At 39.5% G+C, this 20,531-nt stretch overlaps 1 protein-coding gene across 1 annotated transcript; it reads right to left on the bottom strand.

Annotated features, from left to right (window-relative positions):
- Positions 1–733: 733 nt before the first annotated feature.
- HILPDA (hypoxia inducible lipid droplet associated) lies at positions 734–12,431 on the bottom strand. The gene is made up of 2 exons (XM_007504266.3): positions 12,305–12,431; positions 734–2,605 (listed from the first exon to the last, which is right to left on the bottom strand). Exons 1-2 carry the CDS (start codon positions 12,414–12,416, stop codon positions 2,328–2,330), a joined length of 390 nt encoding a protein of 129 aa, XP_007504328.2. The 5' UTR covers positions 12,417–12,431; the 3' UTR covers positions 734–2,327.
- Between the last annotated feature and the right edge of the window lie 8,100 nt (positions 12,432–20,531).

Raw genomic sequence — 20,531 nt, 5'->3', positions numbered from 1 at the left:
AGTCATTTAACCTCTCTCAGAATCAGTTTCCTCATCTACAAAATGAGAATAGTCCCTATTTCATTGGAGGATCAAGTAACATATGTAGAGTCCTTTACAAACCTTAAAGAGACATAAATGCTAACTATTGATGATCCTTTACCATCTTCCTACTTCTACTACACAAATCACCATGCTTTTTGCATTGTTGTTCAGTTGTGTCCTCCTCTTTATGACCTCACTTGGGGTTTTCTGGCAAAGACACTGGACTGATAGGTCATTTCCTTCTCTAGTTCATTTCTAGAAAAGGAAACGGAGGCAAACAGAATTAAGGGATTTACCCAGGGTCACACAGTTAATAAGTGTCTCAAGGCCAGATTTGAACTCATGAAGAATCTTCCTGACTTTCAGGCAGGACACTCTATCCACTGTGCCACATAGTTATCTTGTATTTGATCTATCCTGTATTTCATTATCTGTTTAGACATATTCTTACTACTCCCTTCTCCATACACTCTTGGGTAGATAAAGCAGGGTTTTCTCTTGTTTAGTTATTGTATCCACATTGCCTAACACAGGGCAAAATAAATGCTTGTGGATAGATATTTCAAGAGCCTCTCAAGCAAAGGCTCATTGGCTGTGGTGAGGGTGGAAAGGGGGGTGAGGATCGATGTGGCTCAGGAATCCAGAAATGATCGAGATATATAAAAACAAAGATCATCTGTAAAAATTAAACCAGCACAGAAGGCACCAGAAAGATATATCAGCTTTATTGCATTAATTTAAAAAAATTATTGAAGCCACATGGTGGCTATCATCACATCTATCTAGTATTTCCCCGCAGGGTAGGGACAGGGGGGGAAAAACAACCAGGATAGAAAGCATCTTGGTCTATCCCATGGAACAGGAAATCAAACAGCTGCCCCTCCTCCAATTGCTGTCCTGACCTGGAAGAAGAGCTCCTTTCAGAGGCCAATCCCAACAGTGAGCTCCAGGGGCAACTCCATTTTAGAGAGCAAAGATTCTCCCTATTCACCTCCACTTCCAGGAGAGACGATGCCCAGAGAACTCTTCCTAGCCTCACCCAAGATGGCCAGGACTCTCTGTACTGGCCCCATTCCCCAGTGAGGTCCCTGGCTTCCCTCCCAAGTAAAGGCCCAGCTACCCCTGTTCACGGAAAAGTCTACGCCCCACTGCTGATGCTCCCCAATCATTTCACAAATAATGGGGTAAGGGGCTAGAAGCAAAATGGACATTTCCAGGGACATATTTATGCAAATTACTTTAGATTACTCCACCCTATTTAGTCTAACAAAAATCAGGAAATTGTGAAGTTTAGATTACTCTACCCTACTTAGTCTAACAAAATCAGGAATGTCTACACCCATACTTAAGGATTAAGTATTTAGGAGGATGGCCTATGACAGACATGTGCTAGCAAATGACAAATCAGAAACAACTGACAGACCCCTGAGCTGTCCTAAGTCAAGCCCAAGATATCATTGGTACATGTGAGACACAGGAAAGTGATATAAAACCGTCTATATATTTCACATCACTTCCTCTCTCCAGGCTCTTGGACGGCGGAGAGGTGGCTGGCGGCAGCTTGCTGAGCGTGTCAGCATCTTGGCGTGGTGGCTGCTATTGTCCAGGTTTAGTCTTGATACCATACTGGAGGAAGCCTAGTAACCTAGTTCACGTGAGGCTCTTCCCTGAGATAGTGTTTAGGCTGATTTTTCTCTCCTCTACCTTCCAAACACTATCCTCTTAGAGAAAGCCTCTAATCTTCAAAGACCTTGTGGCAGAGGACTTTGAACTCCCCCTGGTACAGGCCGGGTGGGAGAAATCCTATACTTTTCCCTCTCTCTCTTCTCCTTTCCAAACTGACTTGGGTATTTCATTTGGGATATCCCCTGGCGACCAAAAATTAATTTTAGATTAGGTCATGACCCAAAATTATCCTTACAATCCCCTTCTCAGAATGTTTTTAAATAATTGAAGGAAATGCTAAATGTCAATTAGATTAGTGAAAATAAAGATGTAATTTTTTCCTCCATTCAAGTTCACAGACTTGGATAAAATCTGTCCACACATGGACTGAAGGTTAAGAAACCCTGTCATGGAGGACTGATCACTTCTCCATCTGTCCAAAGCAAGAAGGAACAGCCAAAAGTTGACGAGTTCAAGGTCAGGAAGGCTTTTTAACTCCCTGATACTGGAATGTTCCTTTGTGCTACATGGGCTAGACACCAACCTACAACTAGATTCCAGGAACACAATCTGATGATGCTCATGATGGGTTCAGGTCAGATTCTTGGAACAAAAACACCACCTGTAGATGAAATTCTTCATAAATATGGTCTCAAAGCTTTGGTCCTTAGTAGGCATTCTTCAGGCAGTCTCTTAGGTGGATTATCATTGGTCCCTTGGATTCTGCTGGGCAAGTGACTCCAGGGATAACCTTCTAGTAATCCCCCCAAGGTTTCCATCAGTCTAACGAAGATGGAGAGGAATGACAACAGCACGCCCAGCAAGTAGAAACTTAGCAGGTGCTTCATGGTAGGAAGTATCTGCAGGAGGACAGCAAAGAGCTCAGTTCGGCCTTGGCCACCAGGTCCTTCAGACCCTGGAAAAGAAAGGGCAGCGAGAATTAAGAGCCATGCAGGAGGGACTGAGAACCCCACCTCTCAGCCCAGGGCCTTCCGAACTTTATATCAATGCCCCTTTGGTCATATTCCTTTTCTCAGGAACATGTTACTGATTAAAATAAAATAAAATGCAGAGGGGATTACAAAGGAAACCAATTATATTAAAATAAAGAATCTAAATTCACAAACCCCCATCACTTCCAAAAACCTATTAGGGCTCCTTTTGGATCCTAGGTTGATAATCTCTGCTGTATAGACTGTAGAGAAATCATTTAAGAAAAAAATGCAGCTTAGGTGGCTCAGTGCTTTGAGAGCCAGGTTTAGAGATTAGAGATTCTGGGTTCAAATATGACCTCAGACATTTCCTAGCTGTGTGACTCTGAGCAAGTCACTTAAACCCATATTGCCTAGCCCTTACTGCTCTTCTTTCTTGGAACCTATATGCAGTATTGATTTGAAGACAGAAGGTAAGGGTTTTTTAAAAAAGGACAAAGAAAAGGGTTAATCCATGGGAGACAGGAACCTCTGCCCCAGGGGCACAAGGACCATTCCCATTTCTAGTCTGTGGAACTAGTGAGCTAAAATAGCAGGGTTATTTAGGTTATAAAGTATAACAAAGATTTGGGAGTTTAACATATCGATTCCTTAATCTTCCACTAAAGTCTCTTTCCAGACATGGAGAAGACTCTGGACTCTAGAAAGTCAGGCCAGAAGAACTCTGAGATGCCCAAGAGCAGGGACTTGTCCTTTGTACCCCTACCACTTAGCATAGGGCCTGGCACATAGTAGGTGCTTAATAAATGCTGGTTGGCTGACTGGCCATCTGAAAAGGCTGTTATATAGACTAGTTCCCAAACTAGTTAATAATTAACATTTATAGGGTGCGTACTGTCTGCAAAAGTGCTTTGTATACATGATCTCATTTTCTTTCTTACAATTAACACTGTGAGGTAGATAAGCACAGGTAATTGTTATCCCTCTAATTTTTCTAAGGGGTAATTAGGTGGCTCAGTGAAATAAATCAAGATCTAGAGTTCATTTTCATTGAGTTCAAATCTGGCCTTAGACATTTACTCTCTGGGTGACCCTGGACAGGTCACTTAACCCTTTTTGCCTTAGTTTTCCTCAGCTAGAACATGAGCTGGAGAGGGCAATGGCAAACCCCTCCAGTTTTTGTCAAGAAAACCCCAAATGGGGTCATGGAGAGTTGAAGTAGCCTTTAAAATGATTGAACACATTTCCCCAAAGGGAAGCAAAGATTTAAATATCATTCCTGGGAGCAGGTGGACAGCTCAGGGGATTAAGAACCAGGCCTAGAGGCAGGAGGTTCTGGGTTTGACTCTTTGAGGTAAGAGGCCTCAGACACTTCCTAGTTGTGTAACCCTGGGCAAGTCATTTAACCCCCATTGACTAGCCTTACCACTCTTCTGCCTTGGAATCAATATATAGAATTGATTCTAAGATGGCAAGCAAGGGTTTTTGAAAAAATAGTATTGCCACTACTACCATTACCATCTCAGTCTGGTATGGTTAATGATAGAGAGAGGCTGTCATGCCTGGAACACATAAAAGTGATCCTAGAAGTCACTTTTTAGGAGAGGGAGAGGTTAACAAGGGGCTGACCAAGTTACTAGGGCAGTAAACTAGAAAGGAGAAGGGGTTCAGAGCAGGTAAGCTCAAAGCTCCCCACCCACCATTCTGCCAATTACAGCTTTATTTTGGCTCCTATCCTAGAAAAGCTGTCATTATCACCTGCACAGATAACTACTGTGACCGCAGGCTGATGGCAATGTGCCATGGAAGCCAAGACGTAGGGGAGGGACCCAGAAAAAGGAGAGGGCAACTTCCAGAGTGGAACTCAGGCAGGCAGCCCCAGCAAAAACCTAAAGATCAACATAAGACCAAATAATGATCAAGAAATTCATTAAAATGATTGCATTTATATATCAAATCACTTGCTTTCTCTCAAGGAAGGAGGAAGAGAATTTGGAACTCAAAATAAAAAACAAACAATGATAAAACAATTTTACAGGAGGCAGCTAAATAATTCGGTGGATAAAGTGTTAGGACTAGAGTCTTACTGGATACTTCCTAGCTGTGTGACTCTGGACAAGTCACTTAATCCCAATTGCCTAGCCTTTTACCACAAAACTTGGTTTTGATTCTAAGGCAGAAGGTAAGGGTTTCTTTTTTATAATTGTTTTCACATTTGATGGGGGAAAAAAATTTTTTTTTAAGAAACCCAAAGAGATATAGGATGATTTTATGGGAGGAAAATTATGGTGCAAAAAAATCAATAAAAATATGAAATTTTAAAAAGAAATCCATTGAGAAACTATAGTAAGTCCATTCTTCCATCCCAGAATTGCACAAAAAGAATCCAAACAGGAAAATGTCAGCACCAATATAAGTAAACAAGCCTGAAACCTCCCAGGCTGGACCAGAAATGAATAGAGGTCAAACAGAAATTAATGATTTCCTAGGACAGCAAGAAACAACAAAATCAAAAGACTTAAACAGAAGTAACTATGATTGCTGATAAAAGAAATTGACCAGCAAAACAAGTAAAGGAAAAAATTAAAGAATTATTGGGCTTGGAGGGCAGCTGGGTAGCTCAGTGGATGAGAGCCAGGCCTAGAGACAGGAGGTCCTGGGTTCAAATTTAGCCTCAGACACTTCCCAGCTGTGTGGCCCTGGGCAAGTCACTTAACCCCATTGCCTAGCCCTTACCACTCTTCTGCCTTGGAACATAGTATTGATTCCAAAATGGAAGGTAAGGGTTTAAAAAAAAAAACAAACGAAAAGAATTATTGGGCTTGAAGCATCTGGTTAATGCAGTGACTAGAGAACCAGCCCTGAAGTCAGAAGAACCCAGGTTGAAATCTGTGACCCTGGGAAAGAGTCACTTAACCCCAACTACCTAGACTTTACCACTCTTCTGCTTTGGAACTGATACTTGTATCAATTCTAACACAAAAGTAAAGGTTTAAAAGAAAGGAAAGAGAGTAACATGTGTAATTAGATACTTTTAAAAAAATGCTGTAGATATATAGACTGCGGCAGGCATCTGCAAACCACCCCAAAATTTTTGCACAAGACCCTAAGTGGTTCTACAATATATGTCAGTATCCCTGAATGTCAGATATTATGTTTGGAATGACTATCAGTGTGGTCTGGAGTTTGAAAAAATACAAATAGAAGTTCAAGTTGTTCCCACATTCTCTTCCCATGAGTCATGGGACCTGGATGATTTCTTAAGATTTTCAGTTTCCTCATCTTTCAAATGGGAATAATTATTCCTCTCTTACAGGGTAATTATTTTAAAGGATCAAATGATAGAGCACACGTAAAAATCATTTTGCAAGCCTTAAAAAGAACAGTGAGGGTGGCACAGTAGATAGAGTGCTAGGCTTGAAGTCAAGTTCAAGTCTGGCCTCACACTTACTAGCTGTGTGACCCTGGGCAAGTCACTTAACCCTGTTTGCCTCAAGGCTGAGGCTGGAGAAGGAAATGTCAAGCATTCCTGTGTCTTTGCCAAGAAAACCCCAAATGGGGTCAGGACAAGTTGAACATGAATGAAAAATGACTGACAAAAAAAAGATTTCCAGGGCAGTATTAAGAGAAGTGAATTAGAAATCAGAGGATTTGGATTCAAATCTTAGCTCCTCTGTAATTCACTAATCAAGTATTTCATTCCTCTGGCCTTTGGATTCTTCATCTGTAAAGTGAGAAAGTTGAATCAGATGGAATATAAGATCCCTTCTTCCAGTATTCTCTTTTCTATTCCAAGACCCCTTCTCCATTAAGTCTGCCCTTCAGAGTTAATAAAAACATTCCATACCTTTCACAATAATAGAAGTAGCTAGGTGGTTCAGTGAATAGCGCACTGAAGAACTGAGTTCAAATCTAGCCTTCAGACACTTAATTAGCTGTATGACTATGGGCAAGTCACTTAAAACTGTCTGCCTCAGTTTCCTCAACTATAATATGGGGGAAATAGCACTCACTTTGCAGAGTTATGAGGATAAAATGAGGTAATATTTATTTTTAAAAAGAGCTTAGCACAATGTCTGATACATGGTAGACACTTCATAAGGGTAGCTAAGTCGCTCAGTGGATAGAACACTGAGTTCCAGAGTCAGGAAGCCGGAGTTCAAATCCTGCCTCAGATACTTAGCTACATCTGTACAAAGAGGCCCAGAGGAAAAATGTATAATCAAGCTCTTTAGCTTCCACCTCTACTTCTCTTGCAATAACAAAGGCTGAAGGGGTTACTGGAGGAGAAAGAGTCAGGATCCTACTGAAAGACTGGCTGCCCATTCTCCCCCAGAATCTTTTCCCCCCACGCAACAGCTTCCTTTCTTGGCTTCAGAGATAAGCAAGCAGGTCACTCCTAAAGCTCCAGTCTTCTTGTCTTTGAAACTGAGCTGCAGAGTTGGGCACCATACTCTAGGCAACTGAAGTGTTTGGGGCTTAGCTATTTAAGGCAGAGGTCTCTTCTAGCTCGGAGGCAGAAAGTTGCCTAACCCTGTTGGCCTCAGATTTCCTCAAATGTCAAATGAGCTAGGCAAAGAAATAGCAAACTGCTCCAATCTTTGCCAAGAAACTCCCAAATGGTGTGATGATGACCACAATGACTGAATCACAACAGGCACTACATAAATATTTGTTCCCTTCCTTTAATAATAGCTAGCATTCATGTAGCACTTTACAAATATTAACTCATCTGATCCTCACAACCACCCTAGGAGATAAGTACTACTATAATACACCATTGTATAGGGAAGAAACTGAGGTAGAAGTCAAGTGATTTGCTCAGGGTCCCACAGCTAGTTAAGTGTGAGGCTGGATTTGAACTGAGTTCTTCCTGGCTCCAGGTCCAGGGCTCTATCTACTTCACAATGAGAGCAAAGGATTTGGAGTTAGGACTAGACTTTAGAAAACCATCAGTCAATTAATCAACAAATACTTAAGGAGTGATTACTATGTTTTTAGGAACTATGATAAGTGCTACAAGTCCATAGCCATCGACATCCACCATCCCTTTACAAATCCCTGCCCTCAAAGAAAAATTCTAATGGAAGAAAATATATATTTTTTTTAATTTTAGAGGGAAAAGCTGAGGCTCAAAGAGAGAAATAACTTGTTTTATGACCGTGTAGCTTTTGACAGCTGTAACTTGAACCCAAGCTTTGACTCCATATCCAATCCTCTTTCTAGTAGACAAATATATTGGGGGGTGAGGGGGAGAAGGGAGGAAGGAAAGGAAGGCCCCAAATATAATAGGAAGACACCAAAGATAATATTGATTATAAGCTTCAATTAAAGCCAACTCTGTTGACCACTTTCATCGCAATATAATAAGTTATTCCTGTGCATAAATGTTGAACTAGCTAACTGATAAAAATAACTTTCATTTCTAAAGCTCTAAGAGTTTCTAATTATCTCTTATATTCTAGTACAAACTGTGGGAAGGCACAAACCACCTTTTAATGTTTCTATATCTCTGGAGGACCTAACAGGTAGTAGGTTTCCAATAAGTAAAAAAAGCATAGCCCTGAAATCAGTAGGCAGTATAGTTCTCTGAGAGACAATTCATCTCAGTTACCCTTGTAAAACAGTATATCCCTTCTACCTGGTTTATTAAAGTACTGACTGACACATAAATATATCACTTTGTACCTCCAAAGTAGTCACACAGAGAAACAAATATTTATCAAGATCACTTTATTCTTGGAAAGCACTTTTCATAAATTATCTCATTTGATCTTAACAGCACAGCAAGAAGAGGGACTTTAGTGTTATCTCCATTCTAAAGCTGAAGAAATTGAGGCTCAGAAACTTTCAGTGGCTTGCTCAATATGGGAGAGCTGGTTCTTCAATTCCAATACTCTTTTCATTGTATTAATGAAAAATGGTCAATGTTGAGACAGATATGAAGAAAGAGAAAAATTGTTCTCTAAGAACTAAGAAAGAATATCAGATGACACATTTAAGTTTTAAGTTTCCTTAGGTGTAAAACTGAGACAATCCCAGATGAGTTGTTATGAAGAAAGTTTCAAGGGCCATAAAAATGTGAATTATTTCCCACTCCTTGAGATTAGGATTTTTTTAAATCTATTTATGTGGATTTCTTTTATATCCTGCTACCTTACTAAAATCATCTCTAGTTTCAACTGATTTTTTAGTTGATTTCCCAATATTTTCTACATATGCTATCATGTCATCAGCAAACAGATGGTTTTCTTACTTCTTTGCCCATTCTGATTCCTTTGGTTTCTTTTTTTCCTCTTATTTCTACCACTTCTAATACTATGTTAAATAGTACTGGTGATAAGTCATACTTGTTCTATTCCTTATCTTATTGGGAAGGCTTTTAGCTTCTCCTTATTGCAAATAACACTTGCTGATGGTTTGGGGGTAGATGCTTCCTATCTTTTTAAGAAAACTCCATTTATGCCTGTTTTCCAGGGATTTTAATAGGAATGTGTTGTATTTTGCCAAAGTTTATGTCAATAGTTGCAGAAAAAAATCATACAAGTTCTTGTTATTTTTGTTATTGATATTATCAATTATAATGATATGGTTTCCTTATATTATTAAACCATCCCTGCAGTCCTGGTAGAAATCCTATTTGGTCACAATGTATTATCTTTGTGATATATTATTGTAGTCCCTTAGCTAGTATTTTATTCAGGATTTTTGCATCCACATTAATGAGATTGATCTATATTTCTTTTTTTTTTGCTCTTCCTGATTTAGGTATTAGCATCATATTTGTTTCATAAAAGGAGTGGGTAAAACTCCTTTGTTCTTTCAAATAATTTTTTTTAAATACTAGAATTAGTTGGTCCTTAAATATTTGGTAGAATTTACTATAAATTGATCTGCTGCTTTTTTCTTAGGAATTTCATTTATGGCTTGTTTGATTTCTTTTTCTAAAATAGGTTTATTTAGGTATTCTATTTCTTGCTGATAGTCTAGACAATTTACTTTTTTGTTAAGTATTCTATTTCTCTTTTATTGTTAAACTTGTTTTCATATAGTTAGGCAAAATAACTAAGCAACTTTAATTTGATCTTCATTGGCGATATATTCACCCTTTTCATCTTTAATGCAAATGATTTAGGTTTTTTCTTATCCTTTATTAGACTGATTAATGATTTATCAATTTTGTTGAATTTTTCAGAAAACTGCTAGATGTATTTATTAATGGTTTTCTTACATTCAATTTTATTGATCTCACCTTTTAATTTTTAGGATTTCTAATTTGTTTAGTTGGGGATTTAATTTGTTTTTTTTTTAATCCCAATTCATTTTTTTCTTTATTAATATAAACATCTAGATAATTACTGTTTTTGCTGTATCCTTTTGTTGTTATATTGTCTCATTATCATTGTCTTTAATGTCACAATGTCTTTAATTGTCACAATAATTTGTTCTGGAAACCATTCATTCTTTAAAATTAGGTTAGTCTCCTATTAGTTTTTACTTTTTGTTTCCACAGTTCTTTATTATATTCAATTTTTATTGCATTATGATCTCAGAAAGCTGCATTTAATATTTCTGCCTTTCTATATTTAACTATAATTTTTTTGTGGCCTAATATATGGTCAATTTTTGTGAAGGTACCATGTACCCCTGAGAAGTTATACTTTTCTCAGTTCCTATTCAATTCTCCCCAGAGAATTTATCATATTTAACTTGCCTAAGATTCTATTCATCCCTTTTTACTTATTTTTTGGTTAGATTTATCTAGTTCCAAGAAAGGGAGATTAAAACCCTACATAATTATTGTTTTGTTATCTATTTCTGTCTGTAGCTAAGTTAATTTTTCCATTTAAAAATTTGGTACTTAATAGATTTAAAAATGATAATGCTTCATTGTCTGCAGTACTTTTTAACCTAATAGTTTACCTGTTCCCTTTCAATTATATCTATTTTAACTTTGTCAGAGATCATAATTGCAATCCTGCTTTCTTTGTAACAGCTGAGACATAGTATATTCTGTTCTAGCCCTTTATTTTTATTCTATGTCTCATTTTTTAAGTATTTTACCACCAGTATTTTTATATATTACTTTCAAGAGGAAGTAGAAATAGATACTTCATTTAAAATAACCCCAGACAGTACAAAATCCTAGGAGTATTCCTGCCAAAGCAAACTTAGGAACTATATGAACATAATTAAAAAGCACTTTTTACATAAAGTCAAATCTAAAATGGAGAAATACTCATTGTGATGGACAGAGACAAAACATTAAAATGACAATCCTGACTAATCTAATCTACTTATTCAATGCCATCCAAATTAAATAACAAAAAATTTTATTGAGTTGGGAAAAAATCATTTGGAAGAATTTTAAAAATATATCCCTAATTCCCTTATTGAAATCTTGACACCATTTAAGCCCCTAGGAGAGAGGTATAGGAGCAAGCATAATTCTCCTACCAGGGCTAATTCTGAAGGTTTTTGTTGTTATTCAGTTCTGACTGGCTCTTCCAGACCCCAGTTGGGCTTCTTTTAGTAAAGATCCTGGAGTGGTTTGCAATTTCCTTCTGCAGCTCATTTTGCACGTGAGAAAAACAAGACCAAAAGGTTAAGTGTAGGGGGCAGCTGGGTAGTTCAGTGGATTGAGAGTCAGGCCCAGACAGGAGGTCCTAGGTTCAAATATGGCCTCAGACACTTCCTAGTTGTGTGATCCTTGACAAGTCACTTAATCCCCATTGCCTATCCCTTAACACTCTTCTGTCTTGGAATCATTGCATTGTAAGGTTTTGTTTTTTTTAAAGGTAATGGTTAAAAAAAAAAAGGTTAAGTGACTTGCATAGGGTCACATGGCCAAGAAGCATCTGAGGTTACATCTGAACTCAGCTCCAGCCCTGGCACTTATCCACTGTGCTACCTAAGGGAGAAATCCTAGCCCTTTACCAGCAATACACCAGACATTACAGGGGTTACTCCTGGCTAGTCAGCCAGTGACCTGAGGTCAGGAAAAGCCTGGTTCAAATTCACTTTTGACACTTTAGGAACTGTGACTCTTTGCCTACTTGACCCAGGTTCCTTAATTGCAAAATAGAAATAATAAAAATAAACACCTCCTACCTACCTCACAGGGTTGTAGTAAAGATCAAACGAGATTACTAGTAAAGCTGTTATCACAGGGCAGGTACTTAGTAGGCACTCAATAATTGCTTGTTTCCTTCCCCCATCCCTTCTCTTAAAAAAAAAAAATCACCCTCAGGAGTCCATCATTCTTTGGGAAAAAGGCTTGTGAGAAGAGAAAGGAAAGAGACCCCCAGCAAAGTGGGAGAGAACGAACACAGATTTGGACTTAGAAGCCCTAAATTCTGGCCTTCTGACTTAATTCGGTACCCCCTAAAAAATCCTCCGTCTCACTTTATTTATAAAATGAAGAAATTGGATTGGGGGATAGATTCCCCCAGGCTGGAGCCTGTGGCCCCATGGAACTCATCTCCACGTCCTCATCCTCCGCCGAGGCCTTCCCCTCAGAGGAAAGGAAAGGATTGTTCCAACCAGCCCAAACCCCATCCCAGAGCCCTGACGGGCAGATCGGAGCCCCAAGCCCGAGACGGGGGTCTTAGCGGGGTGGGGGCAAGGGTTCTCTGCCGTTTGGCCCTGGCCTTAGCCCTCTTTTCTCGTCAGCAAGTACTTACTGCAGAATGGAACCGAGATGGGTGAGGGAGGGCCGCGAGGGATAATGGGCGGTGTGCGCCGATTCCGTGCAGCGCCAAAAGCCGCAGACAACCACTCGGAGCTACTACACATTCCTGCCTCCGAATTCTGAGTATTTATAGCTTCCCCACCGCCTTAATCCCGCCCCTTAAAGGGATAGCGGAGATTTTTAGCCTTCTCGGCTGAATTCCCGCTGGGTTGACGTGTTCAGTAGAGCAGAAAGCAGCGGGGAGAAAGCCCCTATCCCGAAGCCATATTTCCTGAACCGCAGAAATAAGAATGGCCCTCCTGGTCTGGAATGGCAGAGACAGAGACAGAGACATACACCTAGAGAGATGGAGAGACCGAAAGAAAAAACCGAGACAAGAGTCAGTAAACAACAGTCAGGGAGAGACACAGAGAAATAAAGAGACCAAAGAGCCGAGACTGAGATACTGTTTTATAGTTTTGCTCGCTAAAATTGTAGGGGAAGTTGAGGCACGGCAAGGCAAATGACCCTGAGACCTCGGTGGAGAGCAAGACAATTAGAAAAGGACTCAAGGGACCGGGGGTCTCGGCACCAAGTACAGTTTAAAAAGACGGGAATGTAGAAAAGTGCGTTTCTTGGAGCTGCTTCTTCAGAAATGCGACTCTGCTCAGGTTCTACGTACTTAGCGACCATTTTATGTCTTAGGGTTGGCAGAATATTCTCGCCTCATCTTTCTTCCTAGGCTCCCAGCTCAAGCACCAGCCTTATCTCTTTGGGAAGTCCTCTCTCCTACCTCAAATATTGCCCTGGCACTTTCTCCTTTGGCCCCCATTACCCCCTACCGCTTTGCCTTACTTTCTTAAGACTTGAGCATCTAGATTTCTGGCTTCCTTTGGTCTTAACTTTGTATCTCCAGGGTCTTATTTAACAAATGTTTGTGGAACCAAGGCCCTTTTGAATTGCTCAGACTACCTTTGAAGCCAAAAAAAGCAATCGACAAGTATTTAGGGTCTTTTATCCTAGTAAGCCCAAACCAAGACAAAATTCAAACAGTGGCCACGGGGAGCTTACTTCTTTTGGGGTTCGGTCGTGTCCAACTCTTTGTGACCCCATTTGGGATTTTTTCTGGCAAAAATACGCCAGTGGTTTGCCATTTCCCTTATCAAACTCAGGTCAACAGGGTTAAGTGACTTGCCCAGAATCTCACTGCTAGAAAGTGTCTGAAGCAGGATTATAATTCAGGAATGATGACTCCAGGCCGGGCCCTCTATCCACCGACTTTAAATACTGATCCACTTTAAGTTCTATAAATATGGATAGAGCCCACATTAACCAAAACTCTAGGGAGGGGTGTCCTCAGTTTTCAAATGTAGACCCAAAATTAAAGAACTGCTGGATCCTTAAGGCCGTTCTAGCTCTCCATCTTATGATGGATCTACTTTGGGAACAGATACGGAGTAGTAAAAATCCTTATCTAGAAAATTTAAAGAGGAATAGATCTTGTTATACTGTTGTCTGATAGATGGTTCGGTTCCTACTAGTCCTAGGAAGGGAGAATGCTTGGGGGTACCCATAACTTGGTCTATTGCTGGTCTTAGCTGTCATAGGCCTAAGGGTAGGGAGAAGCCCAATTAATTGCTTCTCGACCTTTCCCCTACTTCTCGGTAAATTGTATTGTCAAGCTAGGGAGGAGGAAGAGAGAGGGGGTTGGGAGACTGACTAAGAGAGAAGAATAGTGCTGAGGAGTGCCGGAAAGGAGGTTGAAGTTTTAAGAGCTTCGGTCTTTTTACTACTTTCTCCTGATTTTCCCAGTCTTCTTCTAGTCCTCTATCTCTATTTTTTTCTCTACTCTTGGTTGGATCTTGATAGTACAATTTTTAAAAATGACAATATTATCTAAGTTCATTTACTTAGTGAATGCCAGACAAATCAAATTGCTTTATTACTTTATAGAGCTAGAAAAAAAAATTTAAAACATCCGGAAGAACAAAGGTCAAGAATCTTAATATTCTCACCTCCTTTCAAGTTTTTTTGAGGCCCTATTATGTAAATAGGAACTTTTATGAGATGACATTAGTTGATATGTATTCTTTTTTACAGAAAGACTTCAAATTTGGCCTCAGACACTTCCTAGATATATCATTCTTGGCAATCACTAAACCTTGTTGGTCTCCGTTTCCTCATAATGGGAACTAGGGGAATGAACTAGGGAAAGAAAAGGTAAGCCATTCCAATATCTTTGTCAATAAAACCTCATATCAGGTCAGGAAGAGACAGACACTACTGAGACAGTTTAACACATTTTGTTTTTACATTACCTAAATTTCCTCACCATCCCTCAGCCTATCCTCTCAGTTTTCTAGGGAACCATCCCACAAAACAGAACTTTTTAAAACTAAAGAACAAAAGAGGGATGGCTAAGTAGAACAGTGGATAGAGCACCAGGCCTGGAGTCAAGAGGAGATTGGTTCAAAATTGAACTTACATACTTCCTATGACATGGGCACAGTACCCCCAGAAACTCAGGGGAACTATTATCAGGGAAACTCCCTTGCTTTTGCATCCTTGTGACTCTTAACCTAGAAACACCCACTGACCCCACCTAGGGTCCTGAGATGTTTACCCTCTTTGATAGTCCTCTAGATTTAAGATGGACAAAGAAATGACTCTTTATGCCTCCAGGCAGACCCCAGTCAGATGACCACCCCACCCTATCAAATGCCTGAGGGACTAATTCTCTAGGTCAGGTCCACACCAGGACATAGCATCTAAAAAGTATAAAATCCCCAGAATTGATGTTGTCTGGGGGACAGCCTTTCCACCCATGCTGTCCCCATGGAGGAACAGCCTTTTCATTCATGCTGTCCTCCCAGGAACTGCTTTCCATCTTGCTATCCTCCTGGCCATTCTCAACATTACTTTCTAAATTAATAAATTTCTCTTTGTTTTTAAGCTAAGTTTTGGAGTCTTGCATTCTTGCAAAAGGTATCCTTCCTGAACCCCAAAGGTATCCTTCCCCCCCATAACATCTAGATCTGTGATCCTGGGTGAGTCACTTTAACCCCATTTGCCTAATCCTTGCCCATCTGTCTTTGAGTTGTTATTGAGACAAAAAGTAAAGGTTTTCTTGTTGTTGTTTTTCAGAAAGGAATAAAAGAGAAAAAGAATCAACTTAACTAAAAACCTAAAAATTGGGAAATCTACAATGTTCCATATCTTTGGACCTCCCACCTCTACAAAAGGGGAAGAGCAGCAGCAAAAGCTTCCTCTCATATCTCTTCCCCCTTGTTATTCATCCATCATAATAGACATAAATATAAATAAGTGGAATTCTTTTACTCTTTCCATTATACCTCCTCTGGGGCAAAAAGTGGTTTCTCCAATAATGTGACCAACTAACTTGTTAATTATTTCAGCACTATTCCCAGCCTTACTGGGAGGAGATTTCTGTGAAAAAACAGCCTGAATTTATTATAGTCTGGGTACTGTTCTAGGCATTGTGGAATTGCTACAAAAGTAAATAATAGGCTGTCTGTGACCTCGAGGAATTAGTATTATGTTTTGTGAAAACAGTTGAGAACCCTACTGAGCTTAAGAAACAACAACAATAGTTGACACTTTAAGGTTTGCAAATCACCTTAGTTATGTTAACTCAATCAAGTTTCACAATAACCTTGGGAAGTAGCTGCTATTAATACTGCCATTTTATCGATGATGAAACTGAGGCTAAAAGGTTAAAGAGGATCTCACAGCTGACAGTCATTTGACTGTGAGTTCCTTGAGGGCAGAGACAATTTTTTTACCTCTTTTTGTATCTGTAGCACTTAGCCCAATGCCTGACACCTAATAGAAGCTTCAGAAATATTTGTTGACTGAAATAAATAAATATCTAAGAAGAGGCAGATAGATATCTCAATAGGTACCTCAATGGGATATCTTGGGTTCAAATTTGACTTCATACTCTAGCAGGTGTGTGACTCTGGACAAATCACTTAACTCCATTGCCTAGCTAGCCTTATTGCTCTTCTGCCTTGGAATCTATGCATAATGATTCTAAAACAGAAGGTAAGGGTTTTTTTAAATAAATAAATAACTGAGGCAAAATTCTAACCCAAGTCCCTGACTCCAAAGTTCAGTCAAGTCTTGTCTATTGACCAAGCCTTGTTAACTGAGTCACCTAGTTGCCTAGGTATCATGGGGAAATCAGTAACTCTGGAGTCAGATACACCAAGTTCAAACCTAACTCTGCCTCATTCCAAAATTCTAAGGCAGGATATAAGTTCCAAATTGGCTTGTATAGACACCAAGTTAATTGTTTTACTAATTTAGATGAGAGAACGGTGGGATAGAGTAGTCAGGAAAGGGCTTCATGGAGTAGGCTCAATTTGAGATGGATTAAATATACCCAGGTGGCACAGTGGATAAAGTCCTGGGACTGCAGTCAGGAAACCTCATCTTCCTGAGTTCACATTCCTCTGGCCTCAGACACTTCCTAGCTGTGTAACCCTGAGCAAGTCACTTAACCCTGTTGGCCTCAATTTCCTCATCTGTAAAATGAGCTGGGAAGAAAATGACAAGCCACTCCAGTATTTTTGCCAATAAAAGGAAGAATTGGACAGGACTGAAAACTGCCTTAACTGAAAATATAGGCCCTATAATACAAGGGAATTCAGAAAGAAAGAAAAAAAGTTATATTTTTATGCTCTAGGGCAGATTAGCAGGAGAGAACAAACCATGGATGGGGGGGAAGGGGGAGCAGGAACCTTCAGTAAGATTTTATTTAGGGATATGGACATAAACTTTCTACCTCTGGCAACTAAGTCATTAAAGGGAAAAAGAACCCAGATAGCATATTGGCCTAGTGAAAAGCCCCCCTAGATCTAGGGAGGACTCCAGCTCGAATCCTACTTGTCACCCATTCCTTAGTGTTAAAGGGATTTTCTTAATCTCTCCCTCTAACTCCTTAAGAGGCTAGTGAGAGCAGGGTTTCAAAGTAGATCAGAACTGACAAGAGTTGGTGAGCCAGAGCTGAAGGTTCCATTACCAGGGAGACCAGGACCAAGGGGAGGAAATAGCCTGCCCTCTGACAGGAAGTTAGGGGGGACAGTTGGTCAGTGAGGAGATAAGGAAGCAGCTGCTGACAGTTGAGGATCTTTTGTCTCTGGGATCTCTAGAGAACAAGAGGTCTGTCTCTGAGGCAAGGAGCTATTGGCAGTTGGTTACTGAAAGTTGGGCTGCTATAGAATACTGATTGAAGGAGTGAGTAAGTGGTGGCTGTCTATTATTGTAGGGAGTTAGGTAGTTAGTGAATAATTTATAGATAGAGTAGAGTAGGCCTGGTGGGCCAGGCAGAAGAACCTGTCCTGAGAAGACAGAGATAGTTTTAGATAATGTTAGGTAGTATTAGAAATTTTAGGTATATTTATAGGGCATAAGATTAATAATCTCTTTACTCTTTTCTATCTTTCTATTTATACGTCTTTCTTAGATTAAACAAAGTTTCTTAAATTAAACAAAGTTACACTGCTCTCCTCACTTTGTTGAACTCCTTAATTTAACCCTTACAAATCATGTCACTATCATAGTCACCCCCACCCCACCTCCTGCTTTCCTAATCTGTAAAACTGAAAGAGATTTGAGCCATCAGATGACTTCTAAAGTCCTCTCTAGTTTTAAAGCTAGGATCCAATGATTTAATTAATCTAATAACCAAAGCAGCCTGCCTGTCCAACAGGCTGTTGCCCTCATGACTCCCAAATCTATTGAAGATGTATGTCTTCAAGCTATCTCCAAAGCTAACACCCCTGTCAAGGATATACCTCCACATGAACCTTGTCCCAGAACAGGACTAGCCTTAGGAGAAATTGTGAAGTAACCTTAATTGTTCTTTACTGGACTCATAGATCTTCCCTTAGTTCTTCTAGCTCAATACCCTAAAAACATGTTCCTAGCTAGTCCCATTCCTTCAGAGCTTTGCTGAGTATAATAATGATTATCAATTATATAGCCTTAAGAGTAGGTAAAACTGGGTCAGGGAGGTGGCTCAGTGGATAGAAAATCAGGCCTGGAGTCAAGGGATCTTGGGTTCAAATCTAGCCTTAGATGCTTCCTAGCTGTGTGAACCTGGGCAAGTCATTTAATCCCAATTGCCTAGCCTTTCTTGCTCATCCGATTTAGAACCAATACTTAGTATCAATTCTAAAATAGAAAGTAAGGGTTAAAAAAAAGAGTAGGCAAAACTTATCACATTGGCTAATATGACAAAAGAAAATGATAAATGCTGGAGAGAATGTGAGAAAATCCAAACACTTACTACCCTCTTGATGGAGGTGTGAACTGATAAAACCATGCTGGAGAGCAATGCCCGAAAGGCTATAAATTGTGTATACATACCCTTTGGCCCAGTAATATCACTACTAAGTATATGTCTCAAAGATATCAGAGAGAAGGGAACAGGACCTTGGTATACAAAAATATTTATAGCAGCTCTCTTTGTGGTGGAAAAAAATTGGAAACTGAAGGGATGTCCATCATCGATTGGAGAATGGCTGGACAAGTTGTGGTCTGTGGTTGTAATGAAATCACTTCTGCGCCCTAAGAAATGATGAATGGAATGATTTCAGAAAAACTTGACAAGACTTGTATGAACTGATGCAAAGTGAAGTGGAGCAGAATCAGGAGAATATTGTACACAATAACAGAAATATTGTACCATGAACTAAGAAGGGCTAAACCCTTATCAGCAATGCAACACAGACCCAAGACAACCCCAAGGGACTCATGATGAAAAGAACTATCCACAACCATGGGACGAACTGTCAGAGTACAGATGCAGATCAAACCATGCCATTTCTTGCCTAATTTCCTTCTTGAGTTTTTTCTTACATGGGCCATGTATGTTTTCTCTCACAACATGAGGAATAGGGAAATTTGTATTCCATGAGGGCCCTGGAATGACGCATATCAGATTGTTACCTGGGGAGAAGGGAGGAGATGGAAGGAAGGGAATTTGAATTTCAAAAGGCTAGAAAGCAATTGTTAAATTTTTTTTCTACATGTAATTGAAAAAATAATAAAAGGAATAAGCAGGGCAAACACGCATGTACACACAAAAGAGTAGGAAAACTGCAGTGTCTTCAGTTTTTTCATCTATAAAATGAGAAGGTAGGATCTCTCTGGGGCCCTCTGGCTCTAAAATTCAATAACCCCCATTTTATAGGCAAGTAAACTCAGCCAGAAAGGTAAATGACTCACATAGGGTAACACAATTAGTAAATAAGGATTCAAACCCAAGGCATCTGATTTCACGTCATAACTGCCTATATCAGCTATCAACCTGTGTGATCTTGGCCAAGTCCCTTCCCTTTAGGACTCCATTTCCTCATCTGTGGCATGAAGAAGTTGGCAAAATGGGTCTTAAATTCCCTCACTTCATTGTAGAGGTGGGAGACTCCTCATGTGAAATGTTGCTTTTAGATATTGTTAATATGTTGGTTACTTCTGCTGAATTATTGTTTTTCTCTTTGTAAATCTTTGTTATGACAGATGCACACTGCTTATAGGAGGGTGGAGATGTATAAATATATACATATAAGCAAAAAGGAAGATAATATTTTAAAATATGAAAGAGTAGGAATTGTTATTGTTGTTTTTCATTTGTGTTGGGTCTAACTCTCCATGAATCCATTTGAGGTTTTCTTTTCTTTCTTTTTTTTTAAACCCTTAGCTACCATTTTAGAATCAATACTGTATTAATTCCAAGGCAGAAGAGGGGTAAGGGCTAGGCAATAGGGGTTAAGTAACTTGCCCAGAGTCGCACAGCGAGGAAGTATCTAGGGTCAGAGTTGAACTCAAGAAGATGAGTCTTCCTCACTCCAGGCCTAGTACCCTATTCACTGTGCCATTTACCTGCTTCAACCCAGGTTTGGAGTAGAAAATCTCTATTTTATTTTATTTTTAACTTTTCTCTTTATTTTATTCCAATTTTACACATAAATTTTTCAAGGTTACATGATTCATGTTGTTTCTCTCCCCTTGTCCCTCCCCTCCCCCAAGCAATTCCATTGGGTTATACATGTATCATCTCACAAAACCGGTTTCCATATTATTCATTTTTATGAGAGTAATCTTATAAAACTAAAACCCCAAATCATATACCCAAATAAACAGGTGATAAATCATCTGTTTCCATTTTGGAGCAGACAATCCTAATCTTTCCAGCTCTGACATTCTTTGGTTCT

This window comes from Monodelphis domestica, chromosome 5 (genome assembly GCF_027887165.1).
Source record: "Monodelphis domestica isolate mMonDom1 chromosome 5, mMonDom1.pri, whole genome shotgun sequence".
NCBI lineage: Eukaryota > Metazoa > Chordata > Mammalia > Didelphimorphia > Didelphidae > Monodelphis > Monodelphis domestica.
The sequence above is the reverse complement of the archived record's forward strand: the minus strand, read 5'-3'. Positions and strand labels throughout refer to the sequence as shown.

Excerpts from the sequence above, each read along its gene's own strand:
- HILPDA (XM_007504266.3), bottom strand. The coding sequence starts at position 12,416 with ATGTGTAGTAGCTCCGAGTGGTTGTCTGCGGCTTTTGGCGCTGCACGG. Across the intron at positions 2,606-12,304 it reads CATCTCGGTTCCATTCTGCA|GGTCTGAAGGACCTGGTGGC; the intron begins GTAAGTACTTGC and ends TTTCTTTTCCAG.